At 37.7% G+C, this 19,112-nt stretch overlaps 1 protein-coding gene across 2 annotated transcripts; it reads left to right on the plus strand.

Moving 5' to 3' along the window:
- The first annotated feature begins 1,107 nt into the window (after positions 1-1,107).
- Positions 1,108-17,592, plus strand: LOC125230107 (putative inorganic phosphate cotransporter). Of its 2 annotated transcripts, none has more exons than XM_048135131.1 (11): positions 1,108-1,231; positions 4,730-4,854; positions 7,702-7,881; positions 8,876-9,014; positions 11,342-11,559; positions 12,215-12,364; positions 13,239-13,371; positions 14,715-14,839; positions 15,710-15,829; positions 16,449-16,593; positions 17,558-17,592. In XM_048135131.1, the coding sequence occupies exons 1-11, from the start codon at positions 1,210-1,212 to the stop codon at positions 17,584-17,586; spliced, it is 1,386 nt and encodes a 461-aa protein (XP_047991088.1). In that variant the 5' UTR covers positions 1,108-1,209; the 3' UTR covers positions 17,587-17,592. The 2 variants fall into 2 exon arrangements, with proteins under 2 accessions (XP_047991088.1, XP_047991087.1); XM_048135130.1 differs by lacking the exon at positions 1,108-1,231 and adding an exon at positions 3,518-3,700.
- The last annotated feature ends 1,520 nt before the right edge of the window (positions 17,593-19,112 follow it).

The raw sequence follows: 19,112 nt of genomic DNA on the forward strand, positions 1-19,112 counted from the left end.
GATAAACAATGCACCTTTTTTGTTAGCAGGTTGACCCAAATCTTTTGTTATCTATCCGTACTATTGTTTAGCGAAATATGGGTCAGTGACCTCCTTATTACTACTGGCCTAGTAACCCACATTCAACAATACAATGGGATGGATAGATAATAAAGAAAGGAGCAATGACTCGTAAGCTGTTGCATTTTTTGTCCTGTTCCAGTTTTTGTTTGCATGTTCTCTTGCTTAGCTAACAATACACAATGTAGGTTAGTTCTTTACAATTTAGGTCAAGTAATCCTTTGTTTAGTGCATGCCGTAAAATTTAGGTGCAGGTAAGGAACGTAATTGCGCTTGTATGCCGGCCGTGAAAAGGTACCATTCTGTCGGTTCTCGGTACAACGAGCCGTTTATTATAAAATAAAGATTAGTATAGAAATGACTCTTAACACCCGCCACACCATTCTGTTGGCTTCTAAATACAAGGACAATATATGTTAAATATGGCTATGACTTGAGTTATTGCCTGAGCTATAGATGCAGTGTTCTCAGTACAGTTTTCTATGTCTGTCTATAAAGGCAAAGTCTTCTATGACTGCCTTGCCTATAATATAAGACTAAGTCTGTCGTGCCTAAGTACCGTAACTGAGTTCCAAATTGCTCGATGCGTAAAAGGCGTGTCGTGGCTATCTACTGTAACTGTTAGTTACGGGAGATAGCCACAGCTCACTAGGGCAAAAACGGAGTTACACGAGTTTAGTGACAAGCTCGTATGAGGAATTGGTAAGAGATGTATGATTTTTTTTTCACTTGGTAGGTAAAGACTTTCATAAAAACACGAATTAAACTTGTTACGCGTATATCATGTAACTCAAGTTACATGACATATTATTGACATTTTGTCGTACTTGTATTGATTGCTTATCTCCTGGCGTTTAGATACTTGTAACAAGTATCTAAACGCCAGGAGATAAGCAATCAATACAAGTACGACAAAATGTCAATAAAATATGCTGATTCATAACATCAAGACGAAATAATCAATGGTCAGCTGATTAAACCTTTACGGCATTGTCTTTGATATGTCGTAGTTAAGGAAAACAATACTCAGTTCATGCGGAACGCTATGCGCAGACTCGCGCATCTAATCTTACAAAAAACTAATGAATTCTGAAACTCGATAAAAAATATAAATAGGTTATTTTAGTCAAAGTATTTTAAAGTGATAAAATGGAAGAAGTAAAGAAACCAAGTAAGTTGTGGTTTTCTGATTATATTCTTTTAAAAACTGGATTTCATGAACGGTTAGACTGACTCTAAAATGCAGTCACGTTTCACGATTTGGTAGTTTTATCCTCTTGCCGCCCAATGTGCAATGAGATGTACATTTCGGTTCATTGGAATTTTAACTCTCATGTAAATAAATAAAGTAGCATTTCTATTGTCTTTAAAATTTTTAAAACAAGGGAAAATCAACTTAATTTAAAATGCAATTTTATGCAAGATTTTATGTTTAATAGTCGTCACAAAACTGACATCGAGTTAATTTGAGTTAAGAACTTACGCTAAGTGGGGGGCCCAAATTCTGAAACTGCGCTGGTATGGGAAGGTACCCTAAAAATTTCATTGGTACGGGTAGGTACCTAGGCTACCTTAGATCGGAATTTGATCTTTAAAAATATAAGTAAGGCAATATTACTTAATTATTCCAGATTAAATTATACATATTTGTCATTCCTATTATACGAACACGTGTCATGTGTTCTATTATATTTATGTATAGGTATACCTAATAAGTGTTAACTACCTAGCATGTGGCATTTCTAGACAGTACAGGTAAAATCAACATTTTTTTTCTACTTTTATATGCAATGGCGATAATAATCTATGAGTATCAAGAGCGACTCCTCAGGCGAAATTTTCTTCTCATTTAGCTCAAACAATATTGTATGTACGAAGGAAATTTTTTTTTTTTTAATTTTATCATTTTTCTTAAGCATTGCGTAATAATGAAAGGTTTTTCATCAAATTCCACTATGTGGTAATAAGCTTTGATTATATGAAAGATCACATCCTTCACAATATTTATTACATAGCTGTAAGCTGTAAACAGCGTAATTTATTTATTTAATCAAAAAGTAACACAGCATTACAGTTTACACTAAGGCACTGTGAAACTAAAAAATACAAAACAAGACACAAACGATAAATAATAATTAAACATTTGATTTGGGCGACGACGTAACAGCGTGGCTCCGTTGCGTCGTCTGACTCGGCGTAGGATTCGGCAGGTTGCCCAAACCGACGAAATACCACACACTTCGGCCAAAAGTCTGCGCTCGAAAAAAAAAATTACTTGTCGCGATGATGTATTTAGTTTTCCAGTTTTCCTTCAACCTCTCACGAATGGTTGACTCCGATATACACCAAAGAAAAAAAGCACGAAAGAGATAACTTCTCGATAACATGAATAAAGATGTATGTTTATCTACACCCTTAAGCTCAATTGAAACGGATTCTCTTATAAGATACGACGACATTATTTGTGGAAATATTATGAAATTAATTTAAAGAATCATCTATACTGACTGCCTCTAAAATAAAAACTTGTGTGCGTAGCCGAATGCACAAACGCTCACGACAATATCTCTTTCGTAGCTATCTATCTCTATCGCTCTTGCGTATTGGCGTGACAGAGCCAGACTACCTTTCTGCGGCGTTTCGATTTTGTTTCGCGTCGCAGAAATACCATTCGGCTACGGGGCCTGATCCGGATTTTGATTATGGTTTCTTCTGCTAATCGGCGTCTTTTACGTACCTAGTAGTGCGCCTAAATCAGAGTGTCAACATCAAATTTAATATAGCGTATCAAATAAAGCTTCAAAAGTAACTGTTATTTTGTTATTACCAGATAATAATAAGCGATGTGTGTATATTTATAACTAATATTTATAGAAAACATAATTCCAACCAAGTTTGTTACTAGAAGAAGGCGCGAAAAACAAATTATCTATAGGAATATATTTTCTAAACATTCGCGCCCATATTTCTTTTAGGAAATTGACACGATAGAGGTAGAGTAGATAGATGATTCTTACGTCTTTTTCATTAATAATTAGAACTACTAACATAGTAGTTAAGTACTTACATTCTTAATTATTTGTTGAAAGAATCCGCCGTCATCAAAACGTTCTCATTAAAATTTAAATTGCACTATTATTTCAAAACGGCAGCCATTTTCTAACTCTTATGTGTTATTGCAATGAAAATACGCAATTGAATGTGTTATTGTTACATTAAATATTGTTATTTGCAAGTAATTACTCGTACCAACAAAACTCATAAATTACATACGCGAATCTAATTTACGGAAAATTAATTACTCATTGACTGCCCAACGTGATATCGAATGATAAACCTTGAAACGCTAGCGTAGGTACTATTGTTCGAGTACAAGGAAAAATAGCATTTAGTTTAATTTTTGCTTTTAACTGTTAAAGTTGACTGCACTGAATTTATCGTTCAACAATGTTTAAGATTTAATAAAAAGAACTGACTATTGAGTGTCGAAAAAACGATTATTAATCGTTTGATTCGTTAGTTGTGTTTCTTTTAAATGCAATGTTTCATGTGCCTAGGATCCAATTGAAAATAGTGAGATGTGTAAAGAAATTAACGATAGTGTTTTTGGCGTTTGGAAAGTACAACCCTCTTCCGAAAGGTAAAACAATATTATGTTACCGGTCTTCTTCTTCTGCGTATCACTCTTAACAGAGTTGTGGTGGTCATAATGCTATCCTGAGAGATACGTTTTACAAATTTCCGTTATTCTTCTCTGACAGCTGCCCTGCGAGTGCAATTCACCTGGTCTGTCCATCTCATGGGGTGATAATATCCAGCACCACATCTCGAGAGCGTCTATCCTCTTCTTTTCGCTTTCTCTCAAAGTCTATGTTACCGGTAGCAGTGGTGAAATTGTCTACGAGTGGCCGTGAAGTAAAAGTACTAGTTCTCGACATGCTAATGCCTAATAAATGACATCCTTCTGTCACATTTTTGATAATGACTATGTTTTAAAGTGGCATCGATTGGTACACTGTCCAGAACTGGTACTTTTATCTCAGAACACGACTGAAGAGAGTTACACTGTACGGATATCACCTTTTCGCACATTGTATATCGTACAACGTAGGTACAGTGTGGCCCTTAAAAAATTCGCCATAGTTACATAATGCGCTAATCGACACTAGTGACGTAAAATAACACCACGTGCACTAACGCACGTGCAAATATTATTAGAAACGTCCTGAATATACAGTAACTTACTTATTTTTTTAACTTAATTAATAACAATAATATATAGAAATATACGTGACAGTTTAGAACTAGGGTTAAAACTTTCGCCCACCGCGTTTTTTCCCGTGGGTGCCGTAGAAGTCGACAGTGAGATGCGGTTTCAATCGTGCTGTGGGCAATTGGACTAGCACCATGTCACTGCATTATCACTATTTCGTTTTCTTTCAACCCCTAAGACTGGCAGTATAACTTGGAAAATGGCATCAATGTATGTAAGTTTAGAATCGAATGAGAAGCGATTCAATGTCGTATTTTTTTAACCCCGACGCAAAAACGACGGGTTCTGTCTGTCTGTCTGTGTGTGTGTCTGTCTGTGGCGTCGTAGCCCCCGAACGGATGAACGGTTATCTCTAATTTGTAACGAAGCTTCCTATCATTAAATGAACTTTTTCAGAAGCGGCGTTAGGCATCCGGCATGTACAATGTGTGATGCTATTCTTCGCTATGCTGTTGGCCTTCGGTATGAGGGTCAACATGAGTATGGCTATCGTCGCCATGACAGACTCCACGATGGAAAACGTGAGTATTACATTAAGTACTAAGTCATCATCATCATTCTCTTGCCCTGTTCTCATTATTTGGGGTCGGCGCAGCAGATTTTCCTCCTCCATTCCTCTCTATCAGCATTTCCATACTAACACCTTTCACTCTCATATCATTGTTCACACATTCCATTCATCTTTTCTTAGGCCTTCCACTACCGTTGTCGCCATCCACCTTTATCTTTACCACTCGTTTTATAACATTACTTTCATCCCTCCGCATTACATGCCCATACCATGCTAATCTGCTGCCTCTCACCTTCTCTGTCACTGGCGCTACTCTCAGGCTTCCCCTTATATACTCATTCCGAATCCTATCCCGTCTTGTTACACCACACGTCCATCGCAACATTCTCATTTCATTCACAGGCAGACTTCTCTCATCCTTCTTCTTGACGGCCCAGCACTCACTTCCATACAAGTGATACAAGACAGGTCGGATAACAGATACATTAAGTAGTAAGTAAAGAGTAAAAGGAGAACAGGGTATGTAGCCAAATGCACAAACGCTCACGATATCTGTTTCGTAGCTACCTATCTCTATCGCTCTTGCGTATTGGCGCGACAGAGCCAGACTGCATTTCTGTCGGCATCTGGCGTCGACGATTGCCATTCGGCTCGCTGCATTTTGTCTTTGGTCATTGCTAACGAGAATTTTGGGTCCTTTGGAAACTAACGACATGGCGGGAAATTGTTCGCTAATTTCAACATAGATTTAATACAAACATAATATTAAATACTTTAATACTTTATAAATAATATAGAAACTAGAAGACTGTACATCTCAATTTAACAACATGACCTCAAACAGATTTTTATACTTGCCTACTCAAAAAACTCAATGAGCGCGCAATCATGCAAGAAAATACCGTGACATTTATTAATAGACGAGACTCCGGAACTTCTTAACAAGTTTTTAACAGCTAAATCCTATAAGGTTATAACATTTTCGTATTTTATTCTTTTACAAGTTAACACTAGGTACATTATCATGAGGTGACAATTTAAACTGGCAGGTCATTTGTCGAAATATTTTTCATTTTTTCACCCCCGACGCAAAAACGAAGGGGTGTTATAAATTTGACGTGTCTGCCTGTCTGTCTGTCCGTCTGTATGTCTGTCGTCTGTCTGTCTTTCTGTCTGTCTGTCTGTTTGTCTGTCTGTGTAGTGTCTGTCCGGCATTTCACGAACGGAGAATCGATTTTGATTTAGGTAATTTCAAATTAGGTACATGTTCTTATGCCATGGTGACAATTTAAACTATGTCGCGGTCATTTGTCAAAATTTTATTTTTGGTTTTTTACACTACCTCACTTGAGTGTTATGTCAACTGTCCCCTGAGCTCGCTTGCCATAATACTGACCACTCTGTTTTATTAATGAAAATATTTATTTATTTTGTAAAAGATATAAAAAAGAACTGAAATTACTCGCTGGTCAAAATCCAGCTTTGGCACTTGGTAGTACTGGTCATTTGTTTTCCATTTAGATATTTGTATTCATTAGGTATGTAACATTTAGTTTAAGTAGTTTATAATTGAACAGTAGTGTATCAGCTTATTTACTTCACTGGCTCAGTGACCAAATAAGAATCCTGGGTACTTAGCCAAGTACACAAATGCTCACGATAATATCTGTTTCGCTCTTTTCTATCTCTATCGCTCTTGCGCCAATACGCAACAATGCGCCACAGAGCCAGGCCAGGGTGGCTAGCCGAATGGCACAATCGCTCACGAAACGCTCACGAAACGAAGCGCTAGTAGATATCTATCTCTATCGCGCTTGCGTATTGGCGCGACAGAGCCAGCGGCGTATCGCTTTCGTTTGGCGTCGGAGAAATGCCATTCGGCTACGGGGCCAGGTTGCATTTCTGTCGGCGTCTGGCGTCGACGATTGCCATTCGGCTACGCCAGCTAGCCTCTGACACAACAGATCGCCTCTCTGGCACTTAGTGGCTATAATGTACGAGTAATTAGTATTTTTAAGTAGTGTCTCTACTTAAAAATAGGTACCTAGTACTACTTGAAATACGAGTATTATCTATAAAACAATGACTTATATTGACCGGGATATAGACCGTGATTACCTTTTTGATTTTTGTCGAGCTCCCGATATTTCGACGCAGTTGCATGCATCATGATCACGGAAAACTGACAAAGGCGGGTGGATGTTAAAGTTGTATAGACAGCGCGCGATCTACCCTCCTTCGCGCGCGTCGGCTGCGTTCACTTTCAGCGTTACCACTGGTCGCGTTCACACTCGATGGTCTGTCCAAACACACTACACTCACAGTGTCACTACGTTTGTTCAAATATCTGCGTCGAAATATCGGGAGCTCGACAAAAATCAAAAAGGTAATCACGGTCTATATCCCGGTCAATATAAGTCTAATGAAAATAACCGTGAATCATTCAAAACTCTTATTATAAAACAATGTTCTTAAAGAACGTTACTATCGTTAGTACTAGACCCTACTCATAGTGTTGTCTTCCTGCCGGTGAGTAAGTCTGCCAGAACTCAACGAGGATGCGGTGTGCTAGTGACGAAAGGACCTACGCTACGGAACTACCGTCCGTTCCGTGTTCCGTCTATTGTCCTTTGAGTCACAGCAAAAAATTGTGTTCTCCTTAGAACTTGAACACAATTTTTTGCAGTGTACAGCAAAAAAGGAGTGTACAAGTTTCTAACGGGTTAGCAACGCCCCCGTGACATTCCTTGAGTTGCAGGCGTCCATAGGTGATGGTGACCGCTTTCCATCAGGCGGACCGTATGCTTGTTTGCCACGGACGTACTCGTAGTATAAAAAAACTACTACCTTTTTTCAGACATTCGACTGGAGCATGCAGATTCAGAGCGTGATCCTGTCTTCATTCTTCTGGGGCTACGTGGTCCTTCAGGTGCCTGGCGGTCTCTTAGCTGACAAGGTCGGCGGCAGCCTCCTCATCAGCATCAGTATTGGAGCCAACTCCATCATCTCTCTGATCTTGCCAACGGCTGCTGTTTACGTAAGTTATTTTGCCAAGTTTCATGTTCGCTGCTCAAACAACAAGATACTTGTCATTTACGTAAGTTATTTTGATTCATATTGTTTTAAACATACGTTTACTGATTCGGATAAAGATACTTGTAAATTCACAATGCAAATTTCTCTCAGTGTACAAATAACCCTGTCAATACAAGTGAAAACAAACATTCATAGAAACACAATTAAACACTTAATATTCTTCAATTCAATTTCATTTAAGAGTTGACAGACTTCTTGTAATCTTTTCATTGATAATCTATCTTATACTTCTTAGGGCCATTTGCACCACCCGCTTAACTCAAGGTTAGTGAGCTGTCAACTGTCAAATTACATATAAAATGGTGGGTTAACCTCGAGTTAATCCTCCATTTTTGGTAGTGCAAGTGACCCTATGTCATCATCAATCAATATGTCACTAACACCTACGAGCTAAGCTATGGATGACAACCAGAAAGATGTTTTAGTTTCAAATCAGTGATTTCGAGTGTTTGGTTGAATCTTATCTCTACGAAGTACTACGCATTTCAATTCTACAAAGAAAATAAATGGTTAATGTAATGTATTACCAATAAATTCCCAAATAATTTATATTTTTTCTATTTTCTGCACATTTTCAAATGTCGAAACTCTAGCCAGTAAGTTTCCAGTAGGTAGCTAAGTTTCAGGGCGTTTTCCAAAATAAATCTCAAATATCGAATTTCACCAGATCTGGACGTGTTTGGGCTCATTCTTCTCATAATCACGAGCTGATTCGATCTCGACGATAAAAAAAAATGTGTCAGGATTGAATCAACTCGTGATTCTGAGAAGAATGAGCCCAGACACGTACAGATCTGGTAAAATTCGATATTTATTTTGGAAAACGCCCTTCAATTGTATGTTTCGAACATTTTGTTTTTATTTTGTAAATATTTTGTCATCAGTGAGTGGAACTGTTATAAGCTGAAATAAAAATAACCTTTTATTAATTCCAGGGTGGCTGGTACGCAGTATGTGCTTGTCGGGTGCTGCAAGGTTTGGCCCAAGGATTCGTTTATCCTAGCATGCACAATCTTATTGGAAAATGGGTCCCGCTAGAAGAAAAAAGTAGACTAGGGACCTTCATTTATGCAGGTAAATTTAGTTATTGAATGTTTCTTGTAAGCTTTCCAGACTGCGCGATCTTTCCCCGTCTATATTACGCAACCGAGCTATTGGAGTTTGGTGACTTTCCCTCTAGAATTATGTTCGGCTCGGATACAAGATCTTTATCCTGTGGTTCCCTAAAAAAATCATAAGGCGCAAATGTAACTGGTCCATTTTTTCCATGTTTTACAATGTTTTCATTATTAAATAGAGTGTCCACCGGTTATATATGGTAGGCGTGTTCAGTGGATACATGTAGAACTCAACATCATAGTGTAATAATGGTAAAAAATGGATTAGTTGCAAATTGCCCCCAGTCGAGATTTGGCCCGCTTAGTCAGAAAGAGAATACTCTCAGATTTCTCTCTCCCGCTATTCTCACTGTTGCACTAATTTCAAAGTGTGATAAAGAGACACACTTTGTATTGTTGTCAAACCGATAGTGATTGTGACCTTGACTAGGTCGGTTATACAGAAACAGCTTTTGATAGAGATTAGAAGCATGGCGGTTTTTTGTGCCGGAAGCTAGGATTCACTTCGGGTCGTTGCGCCACAAGTAGGTATAAATACTAGAACGAGAGAAAAGGGATAAATACTTAAATACTCGTAGAAGCAAATACTAAGAAGGTACATGTTTAGACGAAAATGTAACAAAACACTTAAAGATAATAATCGTGTTACACACAAAACACAAACATAAAGTTTAGATAAGTGATTAGAATGGCGTTGTAGCTCGTAAAATGTTTACGGCAAAAGGCAACCTCGTAATATCAAATTACAAAGCGTGCTGACACAGAATGAAAATTAACTGATGAAATATTTTTACTAAGTTATCCTTCTTTATTACTGTTTTGTTTCAGTTAGATTGTGAACATGTGGTTTGTCGTAATTTAATGACTATTCAGTTTCAAATGACTTATTTTATGTAGTAAAAAGTAGAAATACTTTTCCACCTCCAAGTAGTTAAAATAAGACACAAAATTCAACAGTTCAAAAGTTTTTAATGTTAATATTCATTTGTGGAAGTAAGAGATGCACCGAATATTCGGTTACTATTCGGTGTCCGGCCTATTCGGCCCTTATTTTAATATTCGGCTGGATACTGGATAGTGGCGTAGGTACTATCCGGCCGGATACCGGATGTGCTATTTTTGATTGAATAATTTTGTGGTAAACAAATTAAATGTAAAAAAAAAACATTTACAAAACTTTATTATTAATAACCTAACCACAAAATTAAAATTTTGAAAATGGGGCAAATGTAACTGGTCCATTCTTTCCATGTTTTACAATGTTTGCATTAATAGATAGAGTGTCCACCTGTTATACAGGGTGGCCCATTCAAATCGGTCAGTATGGGAAAGTCTGAAACTGTAAGACATACGAAGATTTGTTCTTAGGAACCATGTCACCGATTTTGATAAAAAGAAAAACTGCATTCATACAATTAAAAAAAAAGTGTACCCAGCTGGGGAATCGAACCCGGTTGTTTTGAAAAAATAAACTTACACTATTTCTATTCAGATATCGTTTGTGTAGGTCTTAAGCAGTAAATATCTCTAAGAAACATAATGTCTAAAATGAATAAAATGCATTTTTTTCACATACTTTAATTTATCATAGTAGGTGTTCAAAGTGACCACCGTTACAATATTCAGCAAGTTCACTTCATCTTTACAACAGTGTACAAAAATAGCTATAACACCGTTGAAGACCTAAAAGTAGCCATAGAGTCAACTTTAACGCAGATTCACCACATGAAGATACAAAATGCAATAGTAAGATCGTTACCTAGACGTGTTGAATATTTTATTGAAAAAGACGGTGGTCACTTTGAACACCTACTATGATAAATTAAAGTATGTGAAAAAAATGCATTTTATTCATTTTAGACATTATGTTTCTTAGAGATATTTACTGCTTAAGACCTACACAAACGATATCTGAATAGAAATAGTGTAAGTTTATTTTTTCAAAACAACCGGGTTCGATTCCCCAGCTGGGTACACTTTTTTTTTAATTGTATGAATGCAGTTTTTCTTTTTATCAAAATCGGTGACATGGTTCCTAAGAACAAATCTTCGTATGTCTTATAGTTTCAGACTTTCCCATACTGACCGATTTGAATGGGCCACCCTGTATATTGTAGGCGTGTTCAGTGGATACATGTAGAACTCAACGTCATAGTGTAATAATATAATGGAAAAAAATTATCAGTTACAATTGGTCCCCAGTTGAGATTTATCCCGCTTACCTTACGGCAAAGATGCTGCTGTGATATATTTTTTATTCGTCATTCGTAAAATCTTTTTCAGGAGCTCAATTGGGGACAGCAGTAATGCTGATGTCAGCCGGATTCTTGGCAGACTATTGGGGCTGGTCCGCCATATTCTACTTTATTGGTACCTGTGGAGTCGTCTGGACAGTCATTTACTTCTTTATCGGAGCTGGAGAGCCGCAAGACTCTAAATTGATAAGTGAAGAAGAGAAACTGTATATTCAGACTTCTTTGGGTCAAGTTGGAGGCAAGAAGGTTTGTTTTAACTGAATATTTTAAAAATATATATACAACGTGTCAAGGGAAACCAAACAAAAGGAAATTCTGTAACATAAGAAGCAAATTCTCTTTGTATAGTTGATTTTGAATGTACGAACTCGTAAAAGTATGTTGTATCTTTGCACTAAATGTTGGAAATATCAGATTTTCACATTTTTTTAAAATTTTATTTATTAAGTTATTAGTATTACATACCTATTTTACGGAAGGGTAAATAGTTTATGTCGTGGCGACATAATCTGGCGCCAATCATGTGCTAACCCTGAAGACTGTAATAAGGTCGCAACTTCGAGTCCTGTGTGAATTTTTTGATTCATAAATGTTTTTCTAAGTTTCTTCACAAGCAAATTCCTATTATCCCGTGTGGTGATGGGTTAAGAATTTCACCACCCCCTTTCTTCCCGTGGGTGTCGCAGAAGGCGACTGTGAGATATGGGTTAATGTGTGGCGTAGGCGAGAGGCTGGCAACCTGTCACTGCAATGTCACACTTTCGTTTTCTATCGACCCCTTATTTGCTAAGAGTGGCACTGAAACTTGAGTAGTTTCATGTGCTCTGCCTACTCCTTCATGGGATACAGGCGTGATTGTATGTATGTATGTATGTAAATTCCTATTGCCTCACAATTGCAGACACTACCAGTGCCATGGCTGTCAATATTGACGTCCATGCCCTTCATCAGCTTGATCATCGTACATTGTTGCCAAAACTGGGGATTCTGGACCCTGATGACTGAGATGCCGTCCTACATGAGCCAAGTTCTCGGGGTCAACATCAAAGCGGTAAGAAGATATTCTATTTTTTTTAATACAAATCTTTTACCTAGGAATTTTGGGGTGTGTATGCGTTTGCACTATTTTAATAGTATATTGTGCAACAAGGGAGGTAAGGGGGATTTTGTCGACGAGTGTTAATAACTCGCGACAGCCGCAGGCTGGAGAGAGTTATAGACACGAGTTTACAAAATCCTTACCTCCTGAGTTACACACAATATTTTTCATCACATTTGAGATGAAAACACAGAGAAAAAAAATCATAAGGCAAAATTTTCAATGAATGGCGGTGTTGTACTGCCCGTTGCTATGGCAACGCGGTCAAGCGCAAATCGAAATGGCCGTCACAATTTCCTGCCAGATTGCAAATTATAACGATTTATCTACGTGAAATTTACAAAATAAATGTAAAACACACTGAAATAATTGTAAAACATAAATAAAATGCATTTTTCATACCGTATAATATGTTTTTATAGGTTAATAATCAAATTTTAGTTGTGCAAAAAAAATCCTTGGCTGATTGAAACATCCTTTGCCTGAAGTATTGTACGGATTGTATTAATTTTTAAAACTAAATCCATTAATTATTCCCTTGGGAATAAAAAAATACATAGAAGCAACGAGTACACGTAGAAGCAATGAGACCTTTAAACAGCAAATGTGATGAAAAATTTGATATGCCCCCATCCATCCAGTATTGTACAAGCATATATTAATGTGAAATTGTGCAATAGATCCATTTCATAATATTTTGCTCACGTCCGATATCACTGTTGGATTTATACTAAGTGATTACAGTGCCTTTGGCCCGTCGGCTCACCTTAGCTTTTTGTCGCTTGTAAAATATTAAAGATTTTAAAAACTGTATTTCGGTCTCCAGAATGGTGTATTGTCGGCGACCCCTTACGTCGTGATGTACATCCTCAGTTTTCCCGCTGGCTTCATATCTGATTATGCCCTCGGTAAGGGTTGGGTCAGCACAACTGCAGCCAGAAAGATCAGCAACAGCATTGGTAATCTATTTTTACATATACAGTAGAACCCGCTTAAAACGATCACGTTTAATACGATTTCCCGCATATTACGCCATTTTACGCCTGGCCCCGTAGCCGAATGGCATTTCTCCGGCGCCAAACGAAAGCGATACGCCGCTGGCTCTGTCGCGCCAATACGCAAGCGCGATAGAGATAGATATCTACTAGCGCTTCGTTTCGTGAGCGTTTCGTGAGCGATTGTGCCATTCGGCTAGCCACCCTGTACTTGTTGATAAAAACTTACTGGTGATCGGTTTTTAACCCCCGACGCAAAAACGACGGGGTGTTATAAATTTGACGTGTCTGTCTGTCTGTCTCTGTGTCTGTGTGTGTCTGTCTGTGATATCGTAGCTCCCGAATGGATAAACCGATTTCGATTTAGCTTTATTTCTTTGAAAGCTGAGTTAATCGGGCCGTGCGATGTTTCATAAAAATCGGTCCACTATGTCGAGGTGGGCGGTTTTTTAAAATTTTAATTTTGTGGTTATCTCTTATGCAGCGTAGCCAGAAGTGTCTATCCTAGGTCAAATCTACTTTTGCTTCTACTACATTGTTATTCTGAAGTAACTAGACCTATCTAATATCCGTGTCATGGAAAAATAATTTCATCGAGTTCTAAGGGAAACCATCAGGCCACGTAGCCGAATGGCATTTCTGCGATGCGAAACGCCGCAGAACTGTAGTCTGGCTACGAAAGAGATAGTATCGCGAGCATTTCGTGAGCGTTTGTGCATTTGGCTACGCAAGCATGTGATAGTTTCACAAAAATAACATCCCGGAACAGCATCTAGAAATTGTTGATATCAAAAATAATTGTACGGGTGGAGCAAAACCTATAGCGATCACGGAAGAAGTTCTAATTCTGATTCTGCTCAGTCTTTCTGCCTTCACTTTTATAACGACGCGAAGTTGTTATTCTTTTATTTGACTCATGTACGCTCTCCTTGGTCACATCTCGGATACTGGCGATCAAATATATGAAAGAGGCGCGTTCCTAGCACACAGTCTAAGCTCGTGTAGGTGAACGCGTACTATGCTTGTATGAGTGAAATATGACAGGTCGACTGTTCGTGTTTTTGACAGGCGGTAACTGTGAGGTAACCGAGAGGGGGTAGCCGGCACTTTCAGCGGAGAGCGGGAGTGGCCATACTGTGCGATAGTACTCTTTATTCTACTGAGCCTTGGTTTTTCCTTTTCTTTTTGCCACGTGAGTTGGATGTCCTTGTATGATGATTTTAATGAATTTGTCGTGCCGTTGCAGGGTGCCCTAGCATTATCTCTTTTGATAAGAGTTGGATTTAACAATATGCTTTTTTCGACAGGTTATGTAGGACCAGCGATAGCCTTGATTGGACTAGCATATGTGCCTGCTGGTAACGTGGGCCTTGCTGTCGGTATCCTGTCTGCCGTGGTTGGACTCAACGCAGGACACTTTACTGGCTTCATGGTAATTAACTTTTTTTATCACAGATTCATTACACGATAATGACCCTTACAATATGCTTTTGCAATGTATGGCAGCTACTTAATCAGATCCGTAAAGCCCGTGGATTTACAGCGAAGTCATGAAATCGCTTCAGTGTCAGACTCAAAATCGCTTTCGTAGCGTTTTCAGAGGTATTAGAAGAATTGTGTTGTTGCTTGTGGAAATACCCTTACACCAGCGGCTGGTCCATACATGCCAATTCCCACCGGCTTGCCTAAATTGATTACTAGTAAAGTACCTAATGTTAAGGTAGGATTCTTTTGTGCTCAGTGTTGCCTAGCAAAAATTTTCACCAGCCGCCACTGTACCCTTACCCCCTTAGAGGTCCGAAAATATTACATATATAGTGCGACCAAAATTATAAGATGCACCTACTCGTATAACTGTCGATCAAACATCGATCATCATCGACCTATATTAATTGTTATCATTCAAAAAAAGAATGTACCTAAATATCACAATGTAAAAGGTTTTCTTACTGCAGATTAAAAATAAATAAATACATATTATAGGACGCTCTTACACAGATTGACCGGTACCACGGTAAGCTCAAGAAGGCTTGTGTTGTGGGTACTCAGACAACGATATAATTATATACTATACAAATACATAGAAAACATCCATGACTCAGGAACAAATATCTGTGCTCATCACACAAATAAATGCCCTTACCGGGATTCGAACCCGGGACCGCGACTTAGCAGGCAGGGTCACTACACGCTAGGCCAGACCGGGCGTCAAAAACGTTTGCATTTAGTGCAGTTAGATCGTAGTTGATATTTAGCTGTGTAAATCGGCGAAAAATTTCTCATTTCCATTTATTATTTTCAGCTAGTTCATCTAGACATGGCCCCCAACTTCGCAGGAACTATGCTTGGCATTACAAACGCCATTGCGAACTGTATCTCCATCATTGCGCCTCTAGCCGCTGGCGCTATCATAAAAGACGAGGTAACTTTTTCAATTAGTAATTAAATTAAAAAAAAGATGATTATCCTCAGTAAAAAAAAAGTAATTTTAATCAAGCTAGTTTAGTTCTCTGAGTTGAAGAAATAGGTACCGTCAACAGGGGTTATTTTGATTCGTGGGGTAAAATTGATCGCTGAATTTTGTACCAAAATGAATTCGTTTCTAAAGGTTTTCATTATCGATTTCTGCTAAGCATGTCAAACATATTATCATAGAACATTGTTTGAATTCGCGTTTAAATCTCATCTTCCTATTCTTCAAAAAATCGATGATCAATGTTACCCCACGAACAACCCCATTCTACCGGTACCTACATGAATACAAGGCAAAAAGTAAGAATAAACAAAAACGATTGGAAATTCCATTGATATCCTTGAATATTATTCTTGTTGTGCCATGGATCATTTGCAATAATTTAAGACCAGGGAACCAGGGATCCCACTCACTGATTTTTGAGTTATTTGAATGTTTTGGGCTTTGTTAAAAAAAAGTATTTTTCTGAAAGAGTCTCAGCTACTTCAATGTCGTCAATGTTACCCGGCAAACAATTTTATTAATATGAGCGAAATAAATACGCGTTTAAACTATTGATTTATTTCAGACTGACGCGACAGAATGGCGGAAGATCTTTTATCTGGCTTCATTTATATACATCATAGGCAATACCATCTTCCTCATCTTTGGTACCAGTATTCGGCAGGCGTGGAATGAACCTAAAACTGAGAAGAACATCGAAAATAATAATGGTGAGATTTTTTTAGGGTTCCATACCTCAGAAAGGAAAAACGGAACCCTTATAGGATCACTCGTGCGTCTGTCTGTCCGTCTGTCACAGCCGATTTTCTCCGAAAGTACTGCACCAATTAACTTCAAATTTGGCACGCATATGTAAACCTGTGACCCAAAAACGGACATGTAATTTAATTCAGAAAATTTAATTATAGCGGCCACTTTTCGGGGGTAAAAGTGCAAATTAAAAATCAAAGTTTCTAGAACTATATTGTGTTACATATCAAATGAAAGAGGTTTTTATAAGTATTTCAAAAATGTTTTTTAAATACATATTACATATAAACTTATTTCTGTTTAATTTTGTTCAAAATATCGATTATTCGCAAAAATGACTTAAGTTCTTACTAAAAAGGAGGCGCTGAAGCCCTTCTTGTAGTATACGGAACCCTTACAACGCGAGTACAACTCGCACTTGGCCGGTTTTAATTTGTTTTTATACAGGCTTTAAACTGATGTGAAACTGGGGAATGAATTGAAAATGTTTTGAAAAAAGAAAATTGAATTAAATGAGCCATACGTAGTCAACAATTTAACGAAGTTGAGATTTGTAGAAACCGGCACGAGAATTTTAAGACGGCCCTATTCCTACAATCAGAAACAAAATAAGTTAATATTAGTGCGGATTCACATTATCGGATCAAATATCGGATGTCGGAAGGATTTCAAAGGCAAAAATCAAAGATGGTGGCTTAAATGTGTGGGATAGCGGTCCTACATCCGATATCGGGTCGGATAATGTGAAAACGCACTTACTGTCTTACCTACCTCAAGGTTTTGCCAACGATAGATCTTATCGTAACAAAATTATAAATTATGTACCTAAGTTTTCTATTATATACTTAGTAAAAAAACTACTTCAAAAATGATGTTAAGTGTTCCTATTGTAAATAATAACTAATCTTACATGTTTTTTTTCAGATGCTGATAAAACTGAAAAAGTAGTCTGATACCAAGTTACCAACTATAAGACTCAACAATGTAGGTAATTAGTTTATTACTAGTCTTGGTATAATTGTTAATTGTTTTTAAGGATATAATAAAACTTATAGAAATCCGTTTGAATTTTTTTCTGTATTTTGTATCATGTCTCTCATTCTGACTCAGTGAAACCTGCCACGTCAATACGGAAGAGTGATAGAGACAGATAGCTACGATAATGCGTTTGTGCGTTTATGCATTTAAATGCACACGTTAACGTTAACTCTGAAACTTTTTTTTTGAGAAAATTGAAAAATACGCCATTATTTTGCCTCCTGTTAGTTTTTTTTATAGTCTACAATGTGAACCACTACTGGGCAAAGGCCTCCCCTGTTTTCTGCCATTCGTCACGGCTTTGCCAATCGCCACAAAATGAGTCCAGGAGACCGATTTTTGAGTCTCACTCGTTCGAATTCAGAAAATTTGCACTAGCAATACTAGGCAAGTCACCGTTTTCAACCGGTGACAAAATCCCGGAGATTCAAAAATCGCCCCCCAGGTGTTTCCACTGCTAGTAGGATGGGAAAATTGGTAGGTCCCCAAAAGTGGATTTAGACAGACAGATACGTATATACCTATAGAAAGGAAGGAGATCGGACAATTTGGACATGCCGAGCTATTCGTATTGAATACACCTGTCGCAAGTACTTTCCCTTAATTAGAAATATATAGATAGAATTATATAGAAATATGACATAATCCTTTTACCGAGGAAGAGGAAAGAATTTAATAACGATATGTTGTATGTATAATTTCAATATCCTCTTTACCCCGAAGTACATCAAAGTAAAAATAAAACAAATATCCGATAGCAGATATTCAATATTCGTCCGAGCGTTATTGGAGATCTCAATAGCAATGCAGCACAGAGCGACATTGCCATGCATAGAATTTCATTGAAATCGCAATGCCGTTGGCATGGTATTAATAATATGTATTTTTCTTTGCTGTTGAATTATAATGATTTGTAATGTTGATGTTATGTGTGTCTGTCTGGTCATAATAGTTTCGTGAAGTTTTGATGTTTTCTGAGGATACCATGATAAAAAAATACTCTGTGCGCGTTGCCTCTACAAGGAGCTATCTAAGCGCCTTATAGACGCTTCTGGTGACCAGAGGGCTGGTCAATACCTTGCTCAGCGGATCAGCATTGCTATCCAGCGGGGCAATGCGGCCAGCCTTCTGGGCACCTTACCCAACCGAACGAGCAAGACCTGGAACAAATATTTTATTTATAAGTTTTATTGTAAGTTTTAATTTAAGTGTTTATTATATTATTTTTATGTTGTTATAAATAAATGAACTATTCTCTGAAATATAATATGTGTGATGGACGAAAAATATGGCGAGCAAATCAAAATAATGTTAGACGACCCTGTCCTTACAATAGTTACAATATCGGAGGTTAGTTTAAAAATTAGTTAAGTCACGTCTTTTAAGTAGTTAGGACTAATATAAATTATTCCCGATTCCCAGCTTCGCCACCACCTCTTTT

The sequence above is a fragment of the Leguminivora glycinivorella genome, chromosome 10, assembly GCF_023078275.1.
Source record: "Leguminivora glycinivorella isolate SPB_JAAS2020 chromosome 10, LegGlyc_1.1, whole genome shotgun sequence".
Taxonomy (NCBI): domain Eukaryota; kingdom Metazoa; phylum Arthropoda; class Insecta; order Lepidoptera; family Tortricidae; genus Leguminivora; species Leguminivora glycinivorella.